A 10,863-nucleotide genomic window follows, 5' to 3' on the forward strand; every position below is an offset into this window, starting at 1 on the left:
AATTCTACATTTATCCCTCGTTTAGTTTAATTATGCTAATAGCAGGAGAATGTTAAAGACCATTTTAGTCTTCTTATGAGTCATTTAGTACATTTTACTATTTTTAGCCCCTAGAACCAAACATGTTAGGAACTAAACTTTAGTCCCCTAACTAAACTTTAGTCCCTAGACTAAAGAAACCAAACATGGCCTAAAAGACAAGATTTGTAAGCCTGTATCTCAACCGGTCAACCCAATGGTAGGGGGAACCGGGGAAGATACCCATTAACATACAAGTATATGGTGTATTAACATACAAGTATATGGTGTATTGCTGTATTACAATGGAAGCTTAAAAACAGATTCACAGCAGGTCTGGTGTCCATTACAGGCGAACTGACTCCAAGTACACAAGTTATATGTTCGTCACAACCTGGGCATACATCCTTCCAGGCACAACAAATTTGTGAATCCGAGCAAAGTCCGTCCTTATTTCAGATAAGACAGGTAGGTCGAGTGCAAAGAAACGTAGCAAGCGAGCAACAGCAGAAGCATGCTTCACTTGGTCCACCAGTGAAGGAAATCCTTACGCCTGTTGATCTTCTTTTGGAGCTGAAGAACACCGTACAGCAGTGCCTCAGCAGTTGGTGGGCACCCAGGGACGTAGATGTCCACGGGGACTATACGGTCACATCCACGTACAACAGAGTAGGAGTAATGGTAGTATCCACCACCGTTGGCACAGCTGCCCATTGAAATAACCCATCTAGGCTCAGGCATTTGGTCATAAACCCTGCAGATAATAATGAAGTTCATGTTACACTAAAAGGCATGACTTGATCATAAAAATAAATACCTTCTCTAAAACAAAGAATTATGCTCGAATTGAAACATGCACAGTTAAAACATGTTCATATACACGCCTCAACAAAAGAAGGAAAATAGGAAATGCTGGAAGCACCAAAAGCTTACAGCAAGTCACTATAGTGTACAGTCCAGGTCTGTAATCTAAGGATACCAAGCAATCATCCTATTTCCTCCTTTCCGATAGTTTTGACATTTTTATGTTCCAGCAAAATGGATAAGTTAATCCATGCAGATACAAAGCATCCAGCCAGTCAATGCATGCTTACTTGTTTTCCTAATATTGTCAGTGTGAGCAAATACAGAGCATGTCTGTACTGTACCAACATCTTTTGCTACATATTATAGGTTTTTTTGGTCCATCCCATTACAATTTTAGAAGTTCTGAAATTTCCCATTTCAATTCACCTATTCTGAAACTTGACATTATAATTCTTCGTCTTCTTGATCCTTACCATTTTCTACGTCTCCCGACTGCCTAGGCCCACTGCACGCATCTTCCATATGGACCAAAACAACCTTGCTGCTTCTCTCCTTCCACTCGCTGATATGTGGGGGGCCCTCCAACCTCCAGCCATCCTCCACCACTCAGCGGGCACAATACGGGATGGTGACAGCCATGAGGTCTGCCCAGTCTATGCGCGACGGCAAGCTCCACACCTCTCCAACAGCAGGCCCATGGCCTGGGTAGCTCACCAGCGCGTCCCAGGCCCGCTGCTGGAGAGGTGCGGAGCTCGCTGGCACGTCCTGGGCAGAGTTCCCACAGGGCGCGGACTGGACATACCTCCTAGCCGGCACAACCACGTACTGCACCCGCTTCATGAGAATGACTGGAGATTGGAGGAGAAGCTAACTTGTGGGGCCCACATGCCAGCGAGTGGAGGGAGAGAGAAGCAGCAAGGGTGCTTTGGTCCATACGAAAGATGCATACGCGTACAATGGCCTGAGTGTGGTCTCATGCATTCAGGAGAGAGAAAATGACAAGGATCATGAAAACGAAGAATTATAATAGCAAGTTTCAGAATATGTGAGTTGTAACGGCAGATCTCAAAACTTCAAAAATTGCAATGGTCAACCCCCCCCCTATATATCAATGTATTATTTTTTTTCTCGAAAGCGCAGGGGAACTGCGCCTTAAATTATATTAAGATGAAAAAAAGGTCAGTAGAAGACCGAAATACAAATACAAAAAGACGCTCCTTACGGAGGCCAGAAACAAGCATAAAGAAACAAATCCATGAGGAAGAGTCTTCAGGCTACCGACAATGGAGCAGCCAAATAGGAGAGACCCTTGGCTCATGCTAGCTCCCAAAGGCTTCTCTCATCATCAGCCTGCTTCAGGATTCGAGAAAGGCTGGGGGGCCTCTCCATCAAACACACATCTATTGCGGAGGTTCCATATCTTCCAGGCTCCCAAAATGATGAGAGAATCCAGCCCTTTCTTGACCATTCCCTGCACTGCCTCTGCAGCTCCCTTCCACCACTCCAAGAAGGATGTGAGGTCAGGCTGTGGAGCAGGGCATGTAACCCAAATTTCCTTAAAAGCATATACCAGAAACTTCTTGTGAAGACGCAGGAAATAAGGAGGTGGTTCAGGGTTTCATCTTCTTGGTCACAAAGAGGACACCTATGTGGGTGATTCAGGCCCTTTTTGGCCAAACGATCCGCAGTCCAGCATCTGTTGTGTGCCACCAACCAAATGAAAAAACGGCACTTTGAGGGAGCCCAAGATCTCCAGATTCTTTTGTAGTGATTAGAGGTGGTTCAGGGTTTCATCTTCTTGGTCACAAAGAGGACACCTATGTGGGTGATTCAGGCCCTTTTTGGCCAAACGATCAGCAGTCCAGCATCTGTTGTGTGCCACCAACCAAATGAAAAAACGGCACTTTGAGGGAGCCCAAGATCTCCAGATTCTTTTGTAGTGATCAAAGGTAGTAGATCCTAAGAACAGGCCTTTATATGTTGCTTTTGCTGTGTATTTGCCATCTGAAGCAAGGCTGAAAACATGTCTATCCTTTATGTTGGGCTGTAACTCAATCTCTGAGAGGGATTCCCAAAGCTTTAGATATTCTACCAAGACTCTTACTGTAAGAGCCCCCCTAATATCTGAAATCCATCTGTTTAAAAGTGCTTCTTTCACCGTCCTTCTGTTAGCAATTCTTCTTGGAATTGAGTTGTACAGACTAGGGGCAATGTCAGAGATTTGAGTGTCATGCAGCCATCTATCATCCCAGAACAAGGTGTTTGATCCATCCCCAACCTTAGAAATCAGGGCCATAGAGAAAAAAGCTCTAGCTTTGTTTGGGACCTGTATGGGAAGGCTTGCCCAAGGCCGCCCCAAATCTGTTTTCTACAGCCACAACCATCTCATGCGGAGAGCCCAACAAAGCTCTGGGAGACTAGAGATTCCCAAGCCTCCCAGCTGAAGGGGTCGACAAACCTTTCCCCAGGCTACCAAACAATGTCCTCCCTTTGCTTCCTTTCTGCCTCTCCATAGAAAACCTTTTCTTATCTTATCAATAGCATCTAAGGCCCATTGGGGAATGTCAATTGCCATTGCTAAATAAATCGTCATGCCTGTGAGAACATGTTGCACCTGAATTCTCCTTCCTGCTCTGGACATCAAGTCAGCTTTTCAATTAGGAAGTTGATCTGCAATTCTTTCAACAAAGGGCTGGAACTGCTGCCTAGAAAGCTTATGCAAGGATAGGGGGAGCCCCAAATACCTGCAGGGGAAGGTTGCCATCTCTCAGGGCATTGGATAGGATAGACATTTGATTTCTGTGCATTATTTATGAGGCCAGAAGCATCTCCAAAAAGTTGCAGGATGTCTAAAGTGATAGAAGTTTCTTCAGCAGTAGGATGTAAAAACATAGCCACATCATCTGCATATATAGAAATCCGATGGAGCTTCTTCTTCTAGATAACTGTTGTAGCAAACCTGCTTCTTCCGCTTTAGAGAATAAAAGGCCAAGAACATCCATAACAAGGATGAATAGCATGGGGGAAAGAGGGTCTCACTGCCTAAGCCCTCTCCTATGGGCTATATGTTCCCCCGGGGAACCATTGAGCATCACTTGTGTAGTGGAGGAAGCCAATAACCCACAAACAATATCCCTCCAGATATGACCAAAACCAATCTGCTGCATGACTTCAATTAGGAAGGGTCAGGAAACTGAGTCAAAAGCCTTAGTGATATCAAGTTTGAGGAGCAGGCGAGGCAATTTTTGTTGGTGTAACAGCCTTGCAGTTTGTTGTACTAACATGAAATTATCTTGGATGAACCTCCCCTTTATAAATGCGCTTTGAATCAGAGAGACCAACTCATTTAGCCTTTTGGCCAGCCGATTAGCAAGCATTTTAGTGATCAGTTTGGGCCATGAGATCCTTGACCTTAATCTTGCCATGGTTCGTTTAAATGAGGACAGCAGCAAGGATTGTTTTTTGAGCCGATTTTTAAACCAGAGCTCTGCCGGGGTGAATGGTCTTTCGTCATGTGCCATCTCCAGCCTATGCAGCAAATCCTTTGCCAAAGCTAACTGCAATCTTACATGCCCAACCTGCTTGTCACTCCAACCTTGCAATCTTTTAGCTGTCATTTTTAGCTTCTTCTCTAGAGTCTGGAAAGGGCATCTGATAGCATCAACTGAGACCCAAGTTGAATGGACTTCCTCCTGAAAACCTTCAAGCTTGGTCCAAAATGATTTGAAATGGAAACGCCGTTTTCCAGGATTACTGTCACTGAGTCCCAAAAGCAAGGGGCAGTGGTCCGAATCAAGTGACGCAGCACCATGGAGAATAACCCTAGGGAAGGTTAGCTCCCAGTCCACAGAACAAAACACTCTATCTAGCTTAACAAGGACAGGGTTATCTTGCTGGTTAGACCAAGTGTATTTGCGTCCTAGTAGCGGAATCTCCTTGAGGGCAAGATCATTGACCAAACCCCTGAAACGACCCATCATAGCTCTATTATAATTGGAGTTATTCTTATCTGATGTTTTATAGATGAGGTTAAAATCCCCAGCCACCAACCATGGACCAGCACAGGCTGTTCTGACATCTCTGAGTTCCTGAAGAAAAAGGATTTTTTCATCATCTCCCTGAGGGCCGTACACACAGGTAAGCCACCAAGCCTGCCCCTGCTCCCTGCACAACTGGACTGAAACACTGATTATCGACTCTTTGCTGCCCTGTATGACCTATATGTCTTTTCCAAGTGATCAAGATGCCACCACTTGCACCCATTGATGGCAGATAAACATAGTTAGAGAACTCAGCTCCTAGCATGGAGAGGATAGATCTTGTTGAAATGCTCTGCATTTTAGTTTCCTGGACACATACCACATCCACTTGAGAAGAGTCCACTAGCTCTTTAACTGAGTCTTGCCTTACAGAGGAGTTTAGGCCTCTCACATTTCAGAATACAATTTTGTTTGGATTCATGGATAACAGTCTACAAAACACTACCACAAAGAACGGGGGGAGGAACATAGGCTTAAACAAGCACTTCTGGTGGCGTGGACCAACCGAAAAGAGCTGACAAGGCCTCCACCTGGTTCTGAGAAAGTGGGTGCTTGAAAAGCTCTGCATAAGCCTTGAGGGCTTCCTGACTGATGCCTTCATCTTCAGCAATGATCTGCAGGGCTCTCATGGCCTTTTTGGTGGCCCTGCCACCCCAATCTTGCATGCTGAATTCCACCCCTGCTCCAGCGACGCGACGGCTTTGTCTTGGCGCAGCAGCAGATGGTGTTTGAGAGGGAGGAATTGCTTTCTTGCTGTTTCTGTTTGGTATCAGCAGAAAAGCGTCAGGTCTTCTACAGATTTTGTTGAGGAACTCTTCCTTTCTTGTCTCAGACGGAGCACCCATGGTTGTGAAGGCGTCAGGTCCTGGGTCAGTTTTATGCCCATTTTCCATCACCAGCAAATCCCTTCCTGTTCCATCTTGTTGACCGTCATGAAATTGATTTGCTCTTGACCCTCTGTGGTAATAGACTTTCAGAGTTTTAGTTGGCTCTTTCTGTAAGGTTGCAGCTGTCTCAAGCGACCCAGGCAGATACTGAGGCGAGACAGGCTCAGGCATGGCCATCTCCGGCGGCCCAGTACCTTCGAGTGGCGAGACATCAGCCGGGGTCATCTCTGGCGTCCCAACTCGAGGCTGGGGCGATACATGCACATAAGGCACGATCTCAAGCGACCCAGCTCGAAGGTGAGGCGAGACAGACCCAGGCATCGTCGTCTTCAGGAGCCCAGATAGACAATGGGGCGAGACCGACGCTGGAAGAATCGTCTCTAGCGGCCCCGGGCAAAGCTGGGGCGAGACAGGCTTTGGAAGCCATGTCTCTAGCGGCCCAGTTGGCCGATGGGGCGAGACCGAGGCATTCCAGGCCATCTCAGGCGGCCCATTCCGGCTCCGGGGTGAGCCCGCTCTGCTAACCCCAGGGGTTCACCATTCGACATATCCACCAGCACGTTTCCAACAGTCCTATCACATGCAGCAATCAAGTGGCATCGGGGACTGTTTATCTTCCCCGGGGAGATCAGTCCATCAATATCTGCTTCGGGAACCTGCAAACCCACCTCTCTGTCACATGCAGCAATCAAGTGGCATCGGGGACTGTTTATCTTCCCCGGGGAGATCTGTCCATCAATATCTGCGTCGGGAGCCTACAAACCCACCTCTCTGACTTCATGGGGCTCCTCAGATACAGGTGTTGCATCAACACGCAGAGAAGAGAGCGCATCTCGCTCAGGATCTGACGTCTCCCCTCTCGAGGTCTTTGACGGCGCGGGATGCGCAGCCCAAGGCGCAAGTGTGGCAGCACCGCATCCCAACGGCAACTGCGGGCCCAGGCGAAGATGAACCGGTCGCCGCTGGATCTGGGAGCCGCTCGAGCGACGAGACCGGGGGTCCTGGTCCTCGCCGCCGCCGTCACCACCAGGTCTCCTACCGAACACCAGAGGTGGGGGCGGTGGAGGCTCCATGTCCGTAGCAAGTAGGTCTGTCGGGGTAGCGCTCACACTGATCTTGTAAGTGAGGCATCTCTTCTCAAGTGTGTGCAAACCTGGCTCGATGATGTGGAGGTCCATAGCACGGTGTAGTCTTCCAGGATCAAAACACCAAGCACTGACCCGAAAGGATGAGTACTCTTTCTTTTGCAAAGTGTCGGGGTGCGCTTCCGATATCCAGCATGAGTCTCTCAAGATGTTTTCTGTCGTAGAACGAAACCAAGCATGCTCTGGAATCCCTCTAATCTCAACCTCCATCATACCAGACATGATCATCGAAGATGCATGAGTAAACCTCGACCAGCGCTTGAACATCATACTGAAATGAGGCCCCCTGTATGCCTTGCCACCATTAAGCACCCTTGAGGCAGTTTCTTCATCGGGTAGAATCAAGAGGAAATCCTCTGGCAGGACTTGATGAATCCACATGGCTTCAATATATCAATGTATTATTACTGCCTCCAATCAAATAACGATGCCACACTGATCAAAATCAAATGTTATTTGAAAACTGGACACAATACCTTCATTTGAGGGTTTACCATGTTTGTTAAAGAAGTGGTGACATAAAAGTACTTGGACTCTTTGAGTGGCAACTTTAGATGTTAATTAGACATGGTCCTAAATACTTATGCAGAGAAGTGACTTTGAATGCAATGGTGAGCCAACATCCAAAAGCGATGCTGGGTTTGCTAGAGCAAACCGGTGTGTCAGCATCTACACTTCTACAGTCAGTTAGTTAGTACTAACAAGCATTGCAAAACCAGTACAAGATTAGAATCTAGTTCTCCAAAACCTCTTAGTGCAGAAAACAATACAAAAGACACAGATTAGAACGAAGTTTATGTTTGAACTTCAACAATTTGCCATCGACCTGCTAAAGAGAAGGAACACAACTTCATAACCACATATCTTAGAAACGTGCAACTCAAACAACATGTCTCCTATGCAAAATTTGTACCAAGAAATTGGCAATATTGGTTAGAATGATATGCAAACTAAGTCATACTATAACAACCTCCAGAAGACAATACGTGAACAAGAAAAATGGTAGGTTTGGATTGATGACACCTCAGTGTTCAGTAAAATCCCTATACAAATAGCCTCATAAGCCTATTATATCATGTCCGCACGGAGCAAATTGATCAATTACAATTATGTTCAAAACTTGTTGATACAAGTTCTAATAATTTTTAGAAGACATGCAAATAACAAAGTCTGAGGCTGATTGTCAAATGTCAAATCAAAGTACCATATCATACTTCAACAATACTATCGACATGGTGTTCTTGGGAGTAAACTAAAAATTCTCCATGTAATGGTCTGGGACAACATGTTTCTACAGACGCTATGGCCAATCAGTAGTCAAAATCTAATTCTATGGATCCTATTTCTTCGGTGCAAAGGTATAAACATATTGCTTTATATTCCCCTACCCAGATCCTTTATGAGATCTAAGGACCCCCAAAATCTTAAATCGGCTTAATCAGTCAAGATGAGGAATGTGTTACTGACTTGCGGAGGGCTGGAGCCATTTTGTTGGTGAGCGTGCCGGCGACGATCATGCAATCGGACTGGCGCGGCGAGGGACGGAAGATGACGCCGAACCGGTCGAAGTCGTAGCGGGACGCGCCGGCGTGCATCATCTCGACCGCGCAGCAGGCGAGCCCGAAGGTCATGGGCCAAATCGAGCCCTTACGCGCCCAGTTCATCAGGTCATCAACCTTGGAGACCACGAACTCGGCCGTCTTCGACATCGCCGGTGGGGGCGCGCCCCCGTATGGCGCTGGGGAGGTCGGGGAGGCGCCCGCAGCGGCAGCGGCGGCGGCGGAGTACGACCGCGGGGTAGAGAGGAAGGCCAACCGTGCGGTGCGCGGGAGCAACGCCATGGTCAGTCGCTAGGGTTTCCTCACCTCGTGGAGGAGGAGGCAGAAGCGTAGGACGATTTGGTGAGCCTTCCGAGTAGGGATGTTCCTAAAACATCCGAATTATATCACAAAACTAATATTTTAGCATAGATATACATAGAATTTAAAGCTAATTTTTGGCAATGTTATTAAAAATATTATGAAGTATTTAAATAAATTTTTATATAATTTTGTATGTATATTATTTTCTCCCTACATACAATAAAAAAGGTGAAAAAACATTCGAATCCGTATTCGAATAGACATCCGAAGTTTATATAAATTATTTAAAAATATATAGAATGAATTTAATGTTTATTTTTTGTGAAGGTTAATAGCTTCAATGCTAAAAACAAGAATATAAATTTACATAGCAAATTCTATATGTTATTTGTTCATAATCAAAGAAAGAAGACCAAAAATTTAACATCCGAATAAGTATCCGGATCCATCCCTACTTCCGAGTGTGAACAACCTGGTTGTCGCAAATCCCGATCCGGACTCCGAACCCTCCTAACAATAGGGACATGAGAAGTTGTAAAAGTCCGCTCCCTTTCCAGCAACCAAACACACAAAGAAATACTCCCTCCGGTTTCCTATTAGTTGTCGTTTAGGACAACGACACGGTCTCCAAAATATAACTTTAACCAATGTTTTTTTGTTAAAATATAAATGAACTCTTAATACATTTATACTTTTATAAAAGTACTTTTTATGACAAATTGGTGCATATAAATATTAGGTTCCAAAACTAAATAATAAAATAGTTATTTGTAGTCAAAATTTTATAAGTTTGACTTGAACCTTATCCAAAACGACAACTAATAGGAAACCGGAGGGAGTAAGAGACACAGTGGAGATAAGCTCTTTCTATCTCTGTCTTTATTATGAGGGGTATGGATACATATATATAAGCTATGAACCTCCTGAGGGCAGTTTTGGTATTAGTCCATTAAACCTCTTTTAGGATTTCTCAACACTCTCCCTTAGGTGAATACTGTGACGACTTATGTCTCATCAAAACTCCGAAAACCCCAGTGGGAAAAATGGAGAAAAGAGACATAGTGCCACTCGATGTATTGCACTTGCTGCCTCGTTAAAAACCATATGCGAGAAACTTCACGAAAACTCACAATGAGAAAAAGAGTACAACAGGTGTCTTTAGGACATCTATAACCTTTAAGGTGTATAATATACAATCTTCAGGTCGAATTGTAAGGGCTTAAGTTCATAGGTGATCTCCCACTGAACCCTGCAGGTCTCTCAAATGTTTCATCCCTATACCTCGTACACATTTTCTGAATGTGACAGCAGGTAAGGATTTAGTGAATAAATCAGCCAGATTATCACAAGACTTGACTTGTAGGATTTTTACCTCACCCTCGTTCTGGAGTTCATGAGGATAAAAATACTTAGGACAAATATGCTTAGTCATATTGCTCTTAATATAGCCCGTTTCTATTTGTGCAACACATGCAACATTATCTTCATAGATAATGGTGGGGGTATTTGCGGTGTTAGAACCACATGACTTCTTGATGTGGTTAGTCATCCATCGTAGCCAAGCACATTCTCGTGCGGCTTCATATAGTGAGATTATTTCTAAGTGGTTAGTAGACGTTGTTACTAATGTATATTTGCACGATCTCCAGAATACAGCAGTGCCACCACATAGAAATACAAAGCTAGTCTGAGATATACCATTATGGGGATCTGACTGATATCTAGCATCAGCATAGCCCACCATAGTCTGATCCTGATTCTTCGGGAAAAACAGGCCAAGATCTTGAGTGCCTTTAAGGTATCTAAATATAGTCTTAACACCTACCCATTGTCTTCTGGTTGGGTCTGCACTGTATCTAGCTAGTAGATTTACCGCGAATGCAATATCTGTCCTGGTGCAATTCGCAAGGTACATCAGTGCTCCAATAGCGCTGAGATAAGGAACTTCAGGTCCCAATGATTTCTCATCATCGCTCTTTGGTCTAAATGGGTCAGTTTCCATTTCGAGGGATCTCACGACCATCGGGGTATTTAAAGGGTGAGCTTTAATCATATTAAATCTCTTAAGGACCTTTTTACAATAGGTCGACTGATGTACAAATAT

At 45.0% G+C, this 10,863-nt stretch overlaps 1 protein-coding gene across 1 annotated transcript; it reads right to left on the bottom strand.

Annotated features, from left to right (window-relative positions):
• Positions 1-206: 206 nt before the first annotated feature.
• On the bottom strand, positions 207-8,784 carry LOC100192583 (NADH-ubiquinone oxidoreductase subunit). The gene is made up of 2 exons (NM_001137798.1): positions 8,365-8,784; positions 207-772 (listed from the first exon to the last, which is right to left on the bottom strand). Exons 1-2 carry the CDS (start codon positions 8,736-8,738, stop codon positions 538-540), a joined length of 609 nt encoding a protein of 202 aa, NP_001131270.1. The 5' UTR covers positions 8,739-8,784; the 3' UTR covers positions 207-537.
• Between the last annotated feature and the right edge of the window lie 2,079 nt (positions 8,785-10,863).

This window comes from Zea mays, chromosome 3 (genome assembly GCF_902167145.1).
Source record: "Zea mays cultivar B73 chromosome 3, Zm-B73-REFERENCE-NAM-5.0, whole genome shotgun sequence".
In the NCBI taxonomy this organism is placed as follows: Eukaryota; Viridiplantae; Streptophyta; class Magnoliopsida; order Poales; family Poaceae; genus Zea; species Zea mays.

Excerpts from the sequence above, each read along its gene's own strand:
- LOC100192583 (NM_001137798.1), bottom strand. The coding sequence starts at position 8,738 with ATGGCGTTGCTCCCGCGCACCGCACGGTTGGCCTTCCTCTCTACCCCG. Across the intron at positions 773-8,364 it reads ATGGCTCCAGCCCTCCGCAA|GGTTTATGACCAAATGCCTG; the intron begins GTCAGTAACACA and ends TATTATCTGCAG.